Source organism: Terrapene carolina, unplaced genomic scaffold, assembly GCF_002925995.2.
Source record: "Terrapene carolina triunguis isolate 2854851 unplaced genomic scaffold, T_m_triunguis-2.0 Scaffold58, whole genome shotgun sequence".
NCBI lineage: Eukaryota > Metazoa > Chordata > Testudines > Emydidae > Terrapene > Terrapene triunguis.
The window spans coordinates 28,840,186-28,860,260 of record NW_020664409.1 but is presented as its reverse complement, the minus strand read 5'-3'; the positions used below and the strand labels follow the sequence as shown (position 1 = coordinate 28,860,260).

The window sequence follows — 20,075 nt, the reverse complement described above, 5'->3', positions numbered from 1 at the left end:
TCTAATATCCTGGGAGCCACATGGCTAAAACTACACTGCAGGTGCACTTAGACTACATGGGACATGCTGATCTCCATCTCTGGCTGCTGCACTTCCAGCCAGGGGCAGGACGAGGACCCCTGGGGCTAGCTGAGCTGAGCACAGGCAGCACCAGAGGTTAAGTGCAGGCCTTGTCTAGGGGCTTTTTCTTATATAGCCTCCTATTACCCTGTCCCGATTTTTTACACTTGCTGTCTGGTCACCCTAGCGTGTCCCCAGGCGTGCCCCATGCTCCTAGCTACACACACACAGCGGCTGTTTATTTCTTTCAGCCCCCGCGGGCACTAAGTGTGTGTGGGGCGGGGGCGGTTTCCCAGCTCGGCCCTCCCGCGCTCTAGGGGGCGCTGCTCCCCCGGCGGCGGGCCCCGCTCGCTGCGGCGCGGGCCGCTCGTTGTCCGGGCGGCCGCGGAGTTCCCGTTCCCCTCAGGCCCGGGGCAGCGGCGCGCGCGCGGGGAGCCGGGTCGCGCAGGAGCCGCCTGCGGTCATGGAGCCGGGCTCCGGGCTGCAGCGCAGGGGCGGCGCGGGGCGGGAGTTCGCGGCGGGGGGCTCCCCGGCGCTCTCGGGGCCGCAGTCCCGCCGCAGGAAGCAGCCGCCGCGCCCGGCCGACTTCAAGCTGCAGGTCATCATCATCGGCTCGCGGGGCGTGGGCAAGACCAGCCTGATGGAGCGCTTCACCGACGACACCTTCTGCGAGGCCTGCAAGTCCACCGTGGGTAAGAGCCCCGGGCGGGCGCCGGGCTCCCCCTCAGGCCCGCCCCCGCTTCCCGGGAGAGCGGCCTGGCCGGGCCGACGGGTTCGGCGCGTGTCGCCCGGGCCGGAGCTAGCGCCGCCCCTCGCCTCCTGCGTTGCCCCCGTGCCAGCTGGGGCCGGGCTCTGGCAGTGCTCCGCCTGCCCGCCCCTCGGCCCGGTGCCCTGGCGCTAAACACCCCCCACCAGCCACCTGTCGTGCCCCCTCGCTGCTCCCCTCGGGCCCTCTCCGCGCCCCTGCAGCCGCCGCAGCCCTCCTCAGCCACACGCACGTACAGGTCTCTGCCGACCTTCACATCGCGGGGGGACAGACACTAGTTCCCTCCTCCTGCTCCCAGCCTCACTCCTCTGAACTCCTCTAACTCAGGCGCGTCACCTTCGGCCCCAACAGCCCCTGGAAACGTGACGTGAGCCCTGAACAGAGGAGAAAGGCGAGTAACGCGCTAGAAAACTTCCAGAGAGCCTCTTCCCGGGGAGTGGGGTGGGCGGGGGTCACTGGTGTTGAGAGAAGTTTAGAGCCCTTGCTCCTCAGGATAAGTCTGGCACATGTTGCGATCAATTCCAGACCCTTCAACTGTAGTCTTAAAAGAGACGCTCAAACCCTTAATGATGCTCTTATAATAGGAGATGGATGTCAGGGCCTCCCATGTGTCATGTTAAAAACGCAAGTATTTTAAATGTCAAAAATAAAAAGGGTGCCTGAGTACCTAGGAAATTGAATGTGGATTCAAATATTGGTTCAAGGTTTTAAAGCATTTCCCGAGGAAAATGTAATGGGCACTCAGCATATGGTTCTAGATCTATGGAAAGCTTTAGTTTGAGATTGACAATTAGTAACATCTCTTATGTTGTGCATGTAGTTCACTGTCTTGGACAGCAAATAGCAGAGCAAACAATGTGTTTTATAGCAAATCTTTCTATAAAGTTTAGTCATCAGTAGGCACCCCTTTCAGGTGGATTATTTTTTGGTACAGGAGGGTGAAGGATTATGGGAAGGAAGAAAGAATCAATCCTAGAGCAACCTGAAAAGAAATTTTTAGTCTGCCTTGTTATTACAAGCCTATTTTTGGAGCTGAACTTTCAGTGTTGTGACAAGGTGGTTGTTAGGCGAAGGCTATCTTTCTGTAAAATGTGTGCTTAATTGCAGCTTGGAGCCTGAAGAGTTCTAAACATCTGATGGAAAGTAATAGTGCTGCTTTTTAGAAATAAAGAGGTATCTTCCTCTGACAAATTAATTCTAAAATGGTTGCTGTTACAGTTTTAGTGTTTATTTTGACAGTTTTAATGTTTATTTTGACAGCTCTTTTATTCCTTCCTGGTTTCTTTGAAAAGCTAAACTTGGTAGTGCTTATGGTTTTCTGTTAACAACTGTTAATATATATGTATAAAATACATTGTTCTGAAGTTAGGAGCACAGATTCTGCTTTTTGTTACAAAACCTTAAATGTGCAATATAAAAGTGCCAGAGAGGTATCATAATCTAAAGAGATGTTAATATAGATTTGATTTTGGTGGTGTTATGAAGAAACACTGATAGCTTCCATAACCCATGACAAGCTTATTTAAGGTTAAGGAAATGGGACTAGGATTAGAATTTATCCTCTGTAAGGCGGTGCCTACACTGCCACTTTCAGTGCTAAAACTTTAGTTGTTCAGGGGAGTGAAGAAACACCCCCCTGAGCGATAAAAGTTTTAGAACTGAAAAGCGCCAGTATAGATAGCGCTTTATAAAGCTTACCATTGCTCGTTCGGGGTGGGGGTTTTTTATCGCCGGGAGAGCTCTCCCATGGCGATAAAGCATGTCTACACTGCCCACGTCACAGCGCTGCAACGTGGGCAGTGTAGACATACCCTTAATCTCCTCCAGTGATGAACAAGGTGTATGCAAGAAAACGTTGACCTGTGTTAAGCACTCTTTCTGGATGGGATTAACAGTAAAACCCTGTTGAACTTCCATGATGAGTAAGGGCGGGCAAAAAGTACTGGAGGGAGGTGTGCTTTGGAAACTGGTCAGTTTTTATCTGAGTAGTGAGCAAATCTGATTTGCTAGATAAACCAGTGATTCAAGCACAAAAGCTTCCTAATTTTAGCAAAACAGGAAATAAATAATGGTGTGGTTACAAAAGATTACAAGAGATTTGATCTAAAAAGTATAGCAACATCTAAGGAGCATAGGAAATCTACTTGCACCAAACTACATGTAGAAATACTTGAAAATAAAAGCATTATTTTGAGCCTTCATGACTAAAGTTTTAAAGTTGAGAGTGTTGAGAACTCTAAAGTTAGTAGAACACAAAGAGCTTTTCATAGCTCCAAATTAACGTACTAAAGTTGCCCCTTAATTCTTCATACCATATAGCATCGAGTCTTCAAGTTGGGAAGAAAATACAGGATAGAATAAACTCTACTTTTATACTGATGGTGTAAATCCAAAGTAACCCCATACTGAAGTTAAACTGAGATCAGAATTTGGTCCTCAATTGTAATCATCAAGCACCTCCCTATTTTTTCCTGTTATCACCTCTCCAGGGAGAATGATTTTCTGAAAATCTTGTAACTGATCCAGCAGGACGTGCTTCCCTGTTTTTGGGGGGGTTGGGGGAGAAGTTCTGTAAATTGAATGTGCTTTGAGCTCAAATTTGGGAGGAGAAAGCTAGATGTAACTGAAGGAACAGATACGCAGGGGGGAAGGAATTTAGTGATGATATTGTAAATCTGTATTTAAAATAGTTTGAACTCTAGAATAAAAATTCCCTCCTTTTTTACTTGATATTGACGGTCTCAGCTCAGCTATACACTAATGTTTATATTTAGCTGTACCAGTGTAAGCCAAACAGACCAAAGTTCAAAATGTTTTCTTTAGCTGCTTAATAATTTCTTAAGTGAAACTTGTAGGCTGTTCAGGGCACCAGGCTGACACAAAGGATTTCAAATGTGATTGATAAAATGGTTGGGTGTCTCAGGTCTGTAGGAGCCAATGGCTGCTCTCTGCCCCTACTGAGTGATGTTATGGGCACACTGGGCTGGTGCATTTGGAGGGGAGGAAGTGATTCATTTGAAAAGATAAGGCATTTTAATACTTGTTTACATATTCCACAATGCAAAATTAGTTGACTAAATTATAAATTTCTGTTGTATAAATTATACAACAAATCTCACCTCAAAAGCACACTACTTCTGTGAAGACTTTCAAAAATGACCTGTCAGATTTCAACAGCACATCCTTATAGCAGCACATACATGGTGTACTATATATCTATAGTGCTTCGCTGTTTTAAATACACCTCTACCCTGATATAACGCGACCCCTGATATATCGGCGATATAACACGGTAAAGCAGCGCTCCGGAGGGGGCGGGGCTGCGCGCTCCGGCGGATCAAAGCAAGTTTGATATAACGCGGTTTCACCTATAACGCAGTCAGATTTTTTGGCTCCCGAGGACAGCGTTATATCGGGGTAGAGATATAATAAACTCCTTGGATAGAGCATTGTTTCCTTAATTTTATATTTACATAGCAGGAGCGTACTGGATCTCAAATATTTACTAATTTTGGATACTGTTGCCAAATGAGTAACAAAACGTTGCTATGTAGAGTTTTGTATGCCAGACTTGAAGATAGTGACTCGTAGTTGGTCTGTAGTCTTACTATTAGACCACAGCTTGTATTTGTACTTTTAGGTATTTTGACAAAGATGCTATTTTGTTTAGAAAAGTCCATTCTCTTTATATATGCACAGACTGATGGTATAGTTCTTGTTATCCTTTTAGGGATAGCATCGCCACTTTCCACTGACACCAGAGATTACTATAACGGAAAGAAAATAGAGAATAAAAGTATTCATCTTTCATAATATTAGCACATTTGACAGCATTGTGTAATTCAGTTTTCATTGTTTCCCTGCGTAGTCAGTGACTTCTTTAGGAGTTCCTCATACAGCAACAAGAGAGTTTGTGGGATTTTTTTAATAGGAAAATGTGATTGGAAAACAACAAATTGTCAGGATTCAGGGGTCTTTTAGGTCTTCTATGTGAAACTATATTTAAGTTCTGTGTAGGTGGTTTTTAACTTAAAATCTAGTCAATTTTTTTTTAACATTTGTTCATTTTACTTATTAGTAATACTTGGTATTATCCTGAGCTGAAATCTTCAGACACTGGATAATTATGATAAAATATATTGATACCAAAAATGTTTTAAATATTAGCACCTACAAGATTTATTCCCCCCTCCCCCCAGCAATTTGAGGCAGCAGATGATGAAAGATTTGTACTTAAATCTCACTCCTGCCATTTGTCACCTCTATAAAACTCCATGCTTTCAGAGGCCTTCTGTCTGTCTAGCTCATGGGTTGGGGTTATTTGTGTGTGTCTTGGGGGGGATGCAGAGGTCTAGAACACTTGCTCTCAAATGGAAATTGGTGAGTGGATTGAGTACAGTCTTGTGTGACCTGTTGCCATCTGACAGGCAGAAGTGCAAAGGGCTCTCCAATAACTGATGTGATTGTAGCTGTGAGCTAAGAAAGAAGACAGTAATTCTGTGAGTTCAGAGAAGACTTGCTGTAGATGAGGAGTCCCTTTTTAATGAAAAATCAGCTCAGTTTGCATATTAATACATTTATTCAGTTAAGCTTGATTCTAGAAATGGTTTATATTACTATAATGTGTTTAATATGTTAAGTAGTAAAATCAATCTGGATGTGTAATAAACAAGTGGTGCACCTGGTAGTATTTTCAGGTAATGGTTAAAGAAGCCACTTGTATTTGCACGTTTAATGCCAGAAGAAACAGTGTTCTCAACTTTTCTTCTGGTAAAATCCAAAAATCCAACAGGACAATTGTTCACAAACAGAGCTGGTGGCATGCTTACTGCAGAAAGTTTAATCAATACTACCTGTTGTAACACTTTATGATGTAAGTAATCTACGGACAGATGTTGTCATGTTGTCATGGTATTTAGGAATGTATAATGCAAGGGTTAAGTGTGGGTCCCCCCCAAGTAAATACACAAAATAATTTGTTCTCTTTAAAAAACTTTCTTGTGTTGATTATATTGGCACCATGGGACAGTCTAAACAACTAGTAGCCCATAATTGGTACATAAATGAGAGCATGTAAGTAAACCAGCAAACCAAGTTTAGTGCTCATTTTAATGACAGTAAATATAGTGGGCTCTAAGTTAGCAAGGAGTGTGGAATGCAGCTGTCAAACTCAGTCCAGGCTGTGAACAGCTGAGATAGTGTCAGAAGCAACAAAACATGCAGATGATACTCAATTATGGGTTTGTATTTTTATCTCTGGAAGCTGAGAATTATATATAGTGAAATTTTTTTACCCGTGACTGAAGTATAATAATCTCTGAGGTGAAACCTGGCTGCTGCTTAACATGGCAGCAATTCACAATTTAGGACAAGAAGTGAATAAGTATAACCAGTTGAAAGGAAAAATATAGGTACCCCCCCATCTGAATTTGGCCAGTGTTGGGGCAAGTCCCCTCCCCCATATTCTTGCACAAAGTACCTTGAGATCATTTGTGACAAGTATTACCCAGTTAAAAAAAAGTGTATTTTAAATGTTAGATTTCAGATTCAAAGTATTGAGTTCATGGCATGAATAGTTTCCACTTTTTTAAAAGCTGGGCAATGCAGTTGGCTTAAAAGTGTCTTAACAAGTTTTCTGTTTGGTCTATGTATTGGGAACCCAGTAATTTATCACAGATGCAACTTCCTCCATCACAAGTCTTGGAAATACAAATATTCATTCAAGTTAACCCATAAATCTAGTTAATACAGGAAGTCTGCAACTCATCTTTTCCTATTCCCATTGCCAAAATGTTGGTACACTTCTTAGCCTAAAGTACTGTAAATCTACTTCTGCCCACTGTTCTGCCATTGCAAGTTAAAAATGTATTTGAAGATTTACTTTATAAAAAGCAGTTTAATGGTTAAAACATTTTGGAAATCAATTACAACTTTCTGTTTAGTGTGTAATCTCATAGTGAATATATTTACAAGGATGTTGGCCTAAATTTTCAAAAGTGACTAATGACTTTGAGCATCTCAATTTTTGGGTGCTGTACTTGACACCTTCTATTACTGTAGAGCATAAAGGCCCTGACCAAGATTGAATCCTCATTGTGCTAGGCACTGCACAAACTTTTAAGGGCAGTTCATAATACCTGCCTCTAAACTGGTGCCAAAACTGGTGCAGGTATAGTTAATACATTAGTTTTCATCCATTAATCATTCTTGATCTTTAACCTGTTTTGTGCTCTTTTAAATGGGTGGTTTCACTTTAATTTATTTTAAAAATAACTAATTAAAAGAATTTTGATAAAGCAAATTAAAAAAAATGGGCATACCATTTTACATTTTTTTAAAAGGTTTCCATATAAGTTTTCTTCTCCTTTGATGATTAAATGAGTCATTTCAGTAAGGAAAAAAGTAAGGGCCTGATTCAATGCTCATTTAAATCAATGGTAGTCTTTCTATTGACCTCACTGCACATTGGATCAAAGCTTTAGTATGGTTAGTTATAGGCTTTAAATTTAATCTGTTCAAATAATTTTGAATTCGCCTGCTCTGTTTGTCTGTATTTGTTGCTGCTTTACTCTCCTCCTCAAAGTCACTTGTGTGCTGAAATGACTCCGACTGCCTTTTTCCTTCACTACACTTGTTACCTGCCCTTTTTTTAAATTGTTTTCAGTAAATCTTAAATAGTAAACATTTAACGAGAGGAGCTCCCCTTAGTCCTTTTAAAAAACTAAACAAATTGTTGTATGTTAACTAGGGGAACTATCCCAACTATATTTTTTCAACTGTATTTTTCAGTTTGTGCCTTGCTTGAGAATCCTCTTGCCCCAAAGCCAGAATAACACATTTTAATCTGCCCCGGGCCAGGCTTTGGCTCTAATCAATCTGTGTCATACGCAACAGTATCAAATGATTTTTCAATAACAAGATGTATCATACTAACCATACTCACTGATTTCCCTCATTTTGACTGTCACTAATGCACACAATATTTTTCAGCAAATTTCACACTCATGCTGTTACTTTTCTTGACCTATTCAGTCACTTTTTAAAAGGATACTGTCAGTTTTAGTTCCACACATAACATGCCCATTAGAAGTTGTATATTGAGGTATCCTAAAACCTGATTAGTAGTTCTTAGAAATGTGATCATTGTGAAAGGTTGTATGGACTCTTGTAACGAAAGTATGGTTTTTAAAAATGCACATGTTGATAATTTATAGGAATCACTTTAATACAGAGTTCACATGTTTATTCTATCAATAATAACCAGTATATTCTCTGTTAGGTTTTGAAGGTTTTAAAGCATGGCTTAATGCATAATCTTGTTATTTTAATGAGGGATTGCTCAAGCTTTTAATCATATTTTGACAAACACATTCAATTTGCAGGAAAAATCACTTGATTAATAGAATTATCCAGGACAGCACGTTAGGCAAGTTTCCAGAAAGAAATACATTGACTCAATACAATGTGAGAAGACTTAATAATTAATAAATATAAATCAGAGGCTCAAATCTGCACTTCTTACTCATGCAAATCTCCCTTTTGAAACTCCTGGGAGTCTTGAATGTGTAGGCAATACAGATTTGGACCCCAATGGGTGGCTTTAAGATGGCAAACGTTGTGTTGGTGTTTGTAAAATAAGGGCATCCAAAACAGACAGCCCTCAATTCCAATATGCACACAAGGAAAAAACATTTCGGGATTCTTCATTTCAATTTTCACAGTGAGTAGAATGATTTTATATTAAACATATTTATTGCTTGTGGTACACTGAAGACTTGGTGAGGGAGGAGGGATTTTTTTTAAAAAAAGGAGGGGAATTATAAAAGCCTGTTGGCTCTTCCCAAAACATCACAAGCTGACACAAAGTTCGTGCCTCATTTCAAAGTAAGGGTATGTCTACACTACGGGATTAATCCGAATTTAGATAATTCGAATTTGGGAAACAGGTTGTATAAATTCGATTGTGCGCAGCCACACTAAGCACATTAATTCGGTTTTTAACCACATTAATTCGGTGGTGTGCGGCCACACTACCCCATTAATTTAACCACATTAATTTGGTGGTGTGCGGCCACACTAACCCTAATTCGAATTAACAAAATCGATTTTGGCGCTACTCCGCTCGTCGAGGTGGAGTACAGAAATCGATTTTAAGTGCCCTTTAATTCGAATTAACTGGCTCTGTAGTGTGGACGGGTGAAGGGTTAATTCGTATTAACGCAGCTAAATCCGAATTAAAGTCGTAGTGTAGACCAGGCCTAAGCGTAAGCAGGTGCACCTGCTGTCTCCTAACATAGCTTGCGTACATTTGACCACTGGTTTATGATGACTAGCATGTTAAGCTTTTAAAATACAGATTGGGTAGAGTAAGGATCCTGACTCCATATCTGGGCACCTTCTTAGCATATGCGCAACGTGCCTCAGGTGTCATGTGACCAGGATTCATCACTGAATTTGGTCTGCTGGTTGGATCATTAGCTTTGCTGGGCCAGGTACTGACGGGGAGTACAACGTGGACACTGATCCGTGCTCCTCTTTGGGCATCTAAATAAGTATAAGTGGCCCCATTTTCAGTAGTGCTGACACGTGCCAAACAGCTCCCTCAGTGAAATTTAGATGAGTATAGTTAGTAGCATAGAGAGCTTACATGAACATTTTTTTTTTTAAGGATCTTGTTCAGATTTAATATGCTTTTTAATACAAACAGTTATCAAGTGTTCTGTTTTATTAGATTATATCCTGTGCAGTTCAGTTTTTGCAGTGTGTTTGCCTAATTAAGCACCCAAATGCCAAGGTGGCAGACTAAATTGAAGTTTTTGTTGATGTCTTTTGATGCAGGTCATGTTCTGATCTGTTGCTGCTATTTCCTCAGGTTTGGCTGCATTTGTCTCCTGTCTCTGCTCCTCCTTCTTCTTCAGTAATATTTTGATACTTATACCCAATTTTTTTTTTAAATTATAGCCTATCATGCACCTTTTCATGTGTCAGTTATTTTATTTTATTTAAGGTTTGAAGAATTTTCTACCAAACTCAAAATCTGTGGTTAATTCTGCCCTCCTGAAAGTGTGTGATGGGGACATTAGAAGGAGCCTGTAGAAATCAGAAGTTTATATTTAAATTTTAATCACTGAAATATGGAATCAATTAGCAAAGATGTTTTGACTGATCTTTGAGGAGACTAGGAATGGGTTATGTTGTATGCTATCCTTGTTCCCTTACCGTCAAAATGAGGTACACATACACTGACAAAAGATATTTTTAAACAACATTCTTGTAACAGTACTATTAATGTGGAAAGCATCCAAGAAATCACAGATCTGAATAGTTTTTCCCCTTTTTTAAGTTTGCTCATTCAGAAATTTTGTCTTTGTTAATTAAATTAAAACTTGCTGTAGTCAGTGATTTAAGTCATGCAAAATTTGGTCAACATAAATGATTCCTGAGGTTTTAATACAATTAAATGTAGTTTTAAGATAGTGTTCAAATTAAGTGGCAAGCACTGGAGTTGGTTAGAAATGCCAAAAGTTCTGTCGGGGACAGCTAGATGTACTGTTAGTAATACTGATGTTGCATTTCTGTGCTGTATAAAAATAAAAAATCAAGCCGACCAAAACAAGATGTTTCACTGCACATGCTTCTCCTCTAGGGAAAGAGAATGAGACAATAGACACATGATAGATGTGTAGTCACTTTGCTTAATGCACTGCAGGATTGTGCTCATATACAACAGTAATGAGCGCGATATAAAAACCGATTTAGAATAGAGCAGAAATTGTGAATTAAGCTGATTCCAAATAGTTTTCTAAGGCCAAAATTATCTTGCCCTAATTTACATTGGCATACAGCCACCACAGTTATTAAAACACGTGTGTGTGTGTGTGTGTGTGTGCGCGCGCGCACGTACTTGACTCATTGTGTTGGAGGTGTACATCCTCACCAAAAGCGCTTGTATCAATTGTATTGTCAGTGTGGGGCATTGTGGGATGGCTTCTGAAAGCCGGTAACAGTTGACATAAGCAATGCAGTGTCTGCTGTGACACTCTGTCAGCCTAATTACATCGACCTTGAATCCATTCTGCCTGGGCAGGTGGTGTTACTTAATCGGCGTAGAGAGGGACTTATGTCAGCGGGAGCCAAATTTAAGTGAAGAAACTTCTACAGCTAGGTTGACGCAAGGCAGCTTACGTCGACCTAACCGTGTAGTGAAGACCAGGCTTAAAGATAACCACGCAGGCTAAAATAAATGGCACATTTCAAGGGCCAAAATATTATGTATAGAAGGGATAATAAGAAAATGATGGAAGGTTTATTGTTGTCCAGCAGTTTTGATTGACTTCTTTAAAAATTAAACTTTGTCATGAAACCAAGCAGCGAAATAAATTTGATACTGAAATTAGTGTTTTAGTCTTCTTTAGAATGTTTATAAACAGTTTTAATCTTAAGTATATAATATATGATCTTAAGGTTTTTAAGACCCATTGGTACCCTGTTTCTCCGAAAATAAGACAGTGTCTTATATTAATTTTTGCTCCCAAAGATGCGCTAGGTCTTATTTTCAGGGGAGGTCTTATTTTTCCTGGAGCTTCGGGGCCTTATATTCCGGGGTGGCCTTATTATCGGGGAGGTCTTATTTTCGGGGGATGCCTTATATTACAGCGCGAGGCAAAACTGGAAGTAGGTCTTATTTTCGGGGGATGTCTTACTTTCGGGGAAAGACGGTATGTTTGAATATACTTCACATTATAAAGTGTTCTCTTATACCAAACTCTTTCGATCTTTAAGTTACCGTCATTATAATGATCACTTCTAAAATATTCAATATTTGGCTCCCTGGATTGATGAACTAGCTAAAACAATGTCCTCTGATTTAAAGGTAACCTTCACAGGAAAAGAAAATTGTGCCCTCCCTTTGCAGTGTTGTTATAAATGGATGGGGGGAAGAGAGGGGGGGGAGTTTTACCTCAAAAATACCAGAACTATCAAGTCTTTTCTTTCCATATTTGCTGGAGCACGCCTTGGAGGATTAGAGAAATGTTGGGAGCTTTCTCAGCATTCAGTTAAAAGGGTGAGGATTGTTTGTTTGAACTGAATAGAGAGTTAACTTAAAATTTCTTTCCCTCTCAGTTGGTTTTCACTGGGGATCTCATCTTACTAAATTTTCCAATTTGAAGAGCCTTGGAGCAAAAACTGCTAGGCAGTGTCTAATATTTCTAATGTAAAAAACAATTCTTGCGTGGGGAGGGGGGGAAAGACATCTTAGGTTGTCTTTATACATCATGAAGAATCAGAGCACTTTCTCTTTTGCAAGGCACCTTTTAAATTAATATTAAGAGAAGTATTTTGAATAGTTCACGTTCCATGTGAGAGGAGTTATTTTACTCTTGCTTCAGTCAAATTTTTACCATTAAGGAATTTTAATTAAACATTCCTTGCTCTTTTTGATTAAAAAAAGTTAACCATATTTATAATGAACTCAGTCGACTTATCAACTTCATTTTTCACAAACTGTATTTTCTTAATATATCAATGGCAAAACATTAAGGATATAGAACCCTGCCAAGAGTTAGGGTATGTCTACACAGCAAATGAAGGTGGCATAGTGTGGGTAGGCATAGCTGCGCTAGCATTAATTTAGCTAGCATAGGTAATAGTAGTAGTGAAGATGTGATGGCATAGACTTCAGTGCATGTTAGCAACCCAAGTACTTAAAGTGAGCCCCTGGGGGACTTAGTATTCAGATGGCTACAATGACACCTTCGTTTGCTCTGTAGCTTTACCCTTCGACAGATAAACTGAGCAAGCATTGAGTGTCAGAGTCCAAACTCAGGCTTTGTCTACACTGGAACTTTGTTGGCAAAACTTTTGTCATTTTGGGATGTTAAAACACACACACACCCAGAACGACAAAAGTTTTACCAACGAAAAGCCCCGGTGTGAACAGCGCTTTTTCGGCAGGAGCGCTCTTCTGCCGACGAAGCCGTGGCTGCTCATTGGGGGTGGAAGTTTTTGTTGGCAGGAGAGCTCTCTCCTGCTGACAAATGGCAGCTACACTGCACGCCTTTTAGCGGCACGGCTGTAGTGGCACAGCCGTGTCACTAAAAGCTGCGCAGTGTAGACAAAGCCTCAGGATTAAAAGGCAGAGGAGATGCAATATTCCTACTCCGCAGAAAAGCTAATTTTAAATCCTCACCAATGACTTTAGGAAGGTACACAATTTTGGAGAAAAGCTCTGTTAGGTTTATTGCATTTTTCTCATGAGAAATATCCATAGAGGGACCCTTTTTTTTTTTTTTTTTAAATTTTGAATAAAATGCATTTCTTAAACTCTGCCTAAAATGAGTAGTCATGTTTTTATAGCACTGATACATTTTAGGAACAACCACTGCATGAATGACTAAGAATAGTCTAACTATACCATCAGCCAGTGTTCAAATAGCCTAATCTAGTTTGTTTTGTAATGACCAGAGGCAAACTGACAATTTGTAAATTGGCACAATGTCAAGAATACTGTACCAACTGACACTTGGAAGTTTCAGTTGCTGCTTTTTAGATTTCAGAAGTGTAATGTGTTTTGCAAGTCATATTTTCCAGAGCTGATTACGCAAAGTAAATATTATTTGTATATGGCTTAGTTAGTACTTGAAACAGATGGTTAGATTTTTTTCTTTTACTTTGAAGGTGCTGTATTTGATAGAAAATCATTTCTAGTGTGTGGCTTAAACATGCTGTACAGTTGGTTCAGATTTTTTGGTACCATATTTTCAGCAAATTTTCTATAAATAACTAGGCTGTCAATAAATCGCAGTTAACTCACGATTAACTAAAAAAAAATTAATCGCAATTAATTGCAGTTTTAGTTGCACTGTTAAACAATAGAATACCAATTGAAATTTATTAAATATTTTGGATGTCTTTCTACATTTTCATATATATAGTATTCTGTGTTGTAATTTAAATCTAAGTGTATATTATTTTTTATTACAAATATTTGCACTGTAAAAATGATAAAAGAAATGGTATTTTTCTGTTCACCTCATACAAGTACTGTAGTGCAATCTCCTGGTCTTGAAAGTGCAACTTACAAATGTAGAATTTGGGGGGGGGGGCGGTTACATAACTGCACTCAAAAACAAAACTGTAAAACTTCAGAGCCTACAAGTCCACTCAGTCCTACTTCTTGTTCAGACAATTGCTAAGACAAACAAGTTTGTTTACATTTACGGGAGATAATGCTGCTGGCTTCTTATTTACAATGTCACCAGAAAGTGAAAAAAGGCATTTGCATTGCACTTTTGTAGCTGGATTGCAAGATATTTACGTGCCAGATATACTAAACATTCGTATGCCCCTTCATACTTCGGCCCCCATTCCATAGGACATGCTTCCATGCTGATGATGCTAGTTAAAAAAATAATGCGTTAATTAAATTTGTGACTGAACTCTTTGGGGGAGAATTGTATGTCCCCTGCTCTGTTTTACCCACATCCTGCCATATATTTCATGTTCTAGCAATCTCGGATGATGACCCAGCACATGTTGTTCATTTTAAGAACCCTTTCACTGCAGATTTCACAAAACATAAAGAAGGTACCAATGTGAGGTTTCTAAAGATAGCTACAGCACTTGACCCAAGGTTTAAGAATCTGAAGTACCTTCCAAAATCTGAGAGGGACGAGGTGTGGAGCATACTTTCAGAAGTCTTAAAAGAGCAACATTCGGATGCGGAAACTACAGAATCTGAACCACCAAAAAAGAAAATCAACCTTTTGCTTGTGGCATCTGACTCAGATAATGAAAATGAACATGCATTGGTCTGCACTGCTTTGGATTGTTATCGAGCAGAGCCTGTCATCGGCATGGATGCATGTCTCCTGGAATGGTGGTTGAAGCATGAAGAGACGTATGAATCTTTAGCGCATCTGGCACATAAATATCTTGTGACGCCGGCTACAACAGTGCCAGGAGAATGCCTCTTCTCACTTTCAGGTGACATTGTAAACAAGAAGCGGGCAGCATTATCTCCTGCAAATGTAAACAAACTTGTTTGTCTGAGCAATTGGCTGAACAAGAAGTAGGACTGAGTGGACTTGCAGGCTCTAAAATTTTTTACATGGTTTTATTTTTGAATGCCGTTTTTTTTATATAATTCTACATTTGTAAGTTCAACTTTCATGATAGAGAGATTGCACTACAGTACTTGTATTAGGTGTATTGAAAAAAACCTATTTCTTTTGTTTTTTACAGTGCAAATACTTGTAATCAAAAATAAAGTGAGCATTGTACACTTTGTATTCTGTGTTGTAATTGAAATCAGTATATTTGAAAGTGTAGAAAATATCCAAAAATATTTAAATGATATTATATTATTGTTTAACAGTGCAATTAATCGTGATTAATTTTTAATCGTGTGATTAATCACGATTAATTTTTAATCACTTGACAGCCCTATAAATAACACTTTCTTATTATAAAAACACTTGTAATAAGTATCAAATTAACTTTTGAATTTGAGAAACAGATGAGGTTGCAAAAATTAAAACTGGAATCAGATGACTCAGAAACTTCCATTGGCTTTCAGAATGTTCATTTTCATGTAGAAGTAAATTCCACGTTGTACAGAAGCAGCAGCATAATCTGGTGGTGATAGAGTTTTGCATGTTTGTGGCCTTGCATATACCTTTAGAGTTTGTCTACACATCATTTTGTAGCCTGCAGGAGTGAGCTTGCTAGCCCAAGTTGGGTGAACAAACTTGGGGGCTAGCAGGGCTCCCATTGGCTCTCTAAAAACAGCTGCAGAGATAATGCTTGGAAGTTGCAGCTCAGGCTGGAGCTTTAGCTCTGAAGCCTATTGAGGGGGCCCAATTAACTTTTAAATGTTAAATCACTGGAATAATTCTGTAGAAGAATTCACTCCTCCACTGTGCACTTCTGCATCCTGTCACTTGTTTCCTTCAAGACATCAACTTACAAAGCTCCTGTTTGGAAAATATGATGCACTTCAGCAAACCAGCAGCACTGTGTTCTTTCTGCTGCCTTTGTGATTTAGAATGTTATATGCTAATCTAGCATTTGGCCCCCCACTCTGAGCTTCCTGCTCTCCTCAAGCAAATGGGTAGATTCTTGTAGTGTTAGGCAAAAAAATTGACGTACTGTTACATTTCTCAGGATTGGAAAACACTGAATGTTGAAATTAAGAACTCAATTTAAAGAAAATTCACTAAATAGTAAGTCGTGAATAGAATGTTACATATTAGACATCATGGTTAGATTGGGAGTTGTGTTCTAGGTAAATTTAAGCCAAATTTCCTTGTTTCTTGAGTTAGAGCTTTGTATGTTGATGTAATATTTTAAAATTATTATTTCTGTAGCACCTTAATTATCCTCAACAGACAAAATAATGATACTTTGGATGCTTACATTTTGCAGATTAAAGAGGACTGTCAAGAAATTTATATTTTAGAAAACAACTTCTAGCTGTGCTACTAACACTTTAAAAAAAAAAAAAATTTATGTTGTCCTTTTGTACTTCACATACTTTGGACAGCATATTCAGACTGATCAGTTTCATTTTCTTTTACTTAACTCTAGCATAATGTTATAATTAGGCTTCCAAGAATGCAGAAAAAAATTATTAGTTTTTAATCATGTTTCATTAAAATATTCTGAATTTTATAGAATCCTTTATAACCCCCTTACATTAGGTTTTTTTTTAAAGGATTTGACAATGTCTGCTGAAATTTCAGGTTGCATATTATAATTCATCTTATTCCTTACTGCTTGTATTGCAGTAGCGTCCTGAACCCCTGAAGAAGATTTGGGGTTCATTTTGTTAGATGTAAACATGAGAAGTCACATTCTTTGCTTTGAAGAACTTTACAGTATACCTTAAGATGCAGTGAGTGTGCTAAATATTTGGCAGGAGGTGGGAGGAAGTATAAGGGTAAAAGCAAGAGGTTCTTGGTTCTGTAGTCTAGCTGTGTGTACAGTTTGATATGAATTCTTTTTTAAATGTACGTGTTCTTTGTTTAAGCAAATAGATATTGTCTATCCCCCTGGTTCTCAGCCTAGCCAGACTAAAGTAGGGTAGACTAAAATAGAGTTGAGGGGATCCTTCTTGTTTCTTAAAATTTAACCTTGTATATTAAAATTTGGTCAAATAATTATATTTGGCCTCCCTGTTATGCAGCAATATAGCTAAATCAGCTAAGGTAAACTGCTGTGTTGACGGAATAGCCTTTAAGCAAAGCTCTTAACTTTAGAATATATTCCAAATTTGCCATGTAACAGGTTTTAGACCATTAGTCATGAAAACCAATGTTAAAATATTTTGGTGTGTATCGAAGTCAAGTGTTTGTAAAACTGGCCAAATTCCGCTTTTTTTTTTTTTTTTTTTTTTTAATAAAAGTTTTATAGTCCACTCCTCTTCCAAGCACTATTAGCTGGACACTTGGCAATTGGCCAATGCAGTCTTTAGAAAAACAGCTTACCAAAATATTTTATCTCCTCTATTTCTGTTGTTTTACCCTACTGGTTTACACTGTTATGTGAAATAATTGGGGTTGGGGCGGGAGAGTTTCTGACACTGTATACTTCTTCATTTCTGTGTAAGTTTAATTGTATTAGTCTGAACCATCCTCTCCTGTCTTTTCTTTCTCTTAAATGTAGTAGTATTTTGTGGGGGGTTTCAAGAATAAGATTTAAAGGAAAATATCTTCATACAAAATGACATTAAGAGACTGGGACTGAAACTGACAAACAAGAAAATGTATGTAGAATATCCTGGAACACTAAGCATATTGGCACTTCACGTAGTTGAGGAGGTATCCTTGTGTGCTTGGGTTTTATGGATTTATGGGGCATTTTTATGTTGTCAATTGCCTGTTATTTTTCTATCAACTTAAATTTTATTTTGAAATATTACTTTGCATATGAATGTCTTGCATGGATTTATCGTTAAGTAATATTTAGTGTGCACTCTATAACTTGGCAAACGTTTTGGGTAATACTGGACCACAAGGTCATATAACAGGGTTTCTCAAGCTGGGGGCAGGACCCCTCATGGGGTCGTGAGGTTATTACATGGGGGGTCGCGAGCTGTCAGCCCCCACCCCAGACCCCGCTTTGCATCCACCATTTATAATGGTGTAGAATATATTTAAAAGTGTTTTTAATTTATAAGGGGGGGGGTCGCACTCAGAGGCTTGCTATATGAAAGGGGTCACCAGTACAAAAGTTTGAGATTCACTGCCATGTAACCACTATAATATCAAAGTACTGTTCTTTCTAGTTGATTTGTGAGAGATCACCCATAGAAATTGCTAATTAACCCTTCACAATATAACAACAAAAAAATTGAAACTGGAGTATTTTCACTCATAAAAAACAATATTTTTTATATTTCACCCCCAGATATGTTCTTGCACAAAGAAAGTATTGGAAGCCATATTTCAGAGTTTAGCAACGTCTACAGAATATACAGCTGTCAAATTTATAACAGAAACACTGATGTAAAAGCCATTGATAATATTTTAAACCAGGTACAACTCCAGGATAAAAACATAGAGCACTTTCATCTTCAGAGTGCTTTACAAATACTAACCATCAACACCTAGAAATAACTATATATTATTCCCATTTTACAGATAGCAAAATTGAGGCGCAGAGGTTGACTCTGTTCATGACATGGGAGGAGTCTGTGACAGAATCATAATTAGAGCTTGGTTGTTCCTGGCAATCACTATAAAACATCAATAGAGGGGAAGGAAGTGATCATACCGTATTTTTTTTCCCTATTCTGTCATTAGAGCTGCTAGTGACAATATTGCATAGCTTGAAAAACATTTTCAACAGTGGTTGGGCTGAATAGCTCAGATTTTATGAAATAACTCTATTCCCTCCTCCTGCTGGCCCATAGTGGTGTAAATCCCTGTTTGTTCAAAGTGTTGTGAGTGTATTAGTATAACATATGCACAGGTACAAAAAAATTCATTTTAAATTACACCCTCATTGCTTTTGCTTCTTATTCCTCCTTTTCTTTTTGTTTACTGTATTTTATTTATAGGTGTTGATTTTAAAATCAAAACAGTAGAGCTAAGAGGAAAGAAAATTAGATTACAAATCTGGTAAGTAAAACAAAAATGCAACCAGCAGTATGTTTTAATTTTTGTGTTTCTAGCATGGATCAATATGCTTGTTTAATATGATTAATTGTTATAAGCTGGTTTAGCTCTTATCCTTCTGCTCCTTCCCTTACAAATCTGTTAGCCATTTATTTTTTTTCAAGAGCAAGAGGGGGGATGATGGATGATGTAATAAATGTAATATTACTGTGCTGACACAAATATGCTTGTGTTACAGAGGTGTCAAAGCCTTTCTTTAGACAAACAAAATAGCATAGGAGTAAACAAACCAACCAACCCCCAAATCCAAAAGTTATAAAGATGATCACCCACTTTCTTCATAGTAAACATGAGGAAGCTACTAGAAGGGAAGGAGGGGAAAAATACCTCTAGTTTCAATTTCATTCACTCATATGGAAATCACCTCAGTTATAACTGCCATCCTAGAGTAAATGAATCTATTTAGCCTTTTCTGAATTCTTTATCAGAAATTTCATATAGTAGGTGCTCTTTCTGTGACATTACATGTAACAATGTAATTACAAGTAAAACACTAATTTACAAACAAAAAAAGTATGTGTTAACAGTTATGGTATTAATGTCCTCCTGTGAAAGTTCAGTTTGGACTGCACATTTTTTCTGTTCAGGGCAAGGTTACATACTTCTTGGTAAGAATTGCTCAAGTGACTTTATTTATCAATAATGATAGTACAGTGCATTCAGTTAGAAATTGTTAGTCCTGAGAGATCCCTTATGATGCACAATAGCATGATACAAATCACAGTTAGGAGAGAGTAAACCAGCTATGTTAATGTAGATTCTAATCCTATAAATTATCTAATAGCTTTGGTGTATTAACAGTGCTTGATGCATAATTGGCATTAGAGATCAATTGTTATAGATGCTAACAACCCATAGAAAAAGCATATCAAAGCACATAGGTTGTCGAAATGACACCAGTGGGATTTTCTGGTAGTATTCCATTTTTAATTACATAGATGAAGTGAGTTTAGCTTACTAACGCCTCTTGGCAGGTCACCATCAACTCTGTTTGTTGCACCATGTGTTTGTCTTGCTTCCCTCTGAGTTAACTGCTGCTGCATCTTTGGTATCATCAGTCATCTAACACT

General features: G+C 38.6%; 1 protein-coding gene across 1 annotated transcript in view; it reads left to right on the top strand.

The window, feature by feature from the left end:
* Positions 1 to 461: 461 nt before the first annotated feature.
* RAB12 (RAB12, member RAS oncogene family) overlaps positions 462 to 20,075 on the top strand; it is a 38,959-nt gene continuing 19,345 nt past the window's right edge. The window contains exons 1-2 of the mRNA XM_024213364.3: positions 462 to 752; positions 18,888 to 18,948. Of these exons, the coding sequence (XP_024069132.1) occupies positions 524 to 752; positions 18,888 to 18,948 (290 nt within the window). The 5' untranslated portion in view covers positions 462 to 523. The remainder of the gene's footprint in view (positions 753 to 18,887; positions 18,949 to 20,075) is intronic.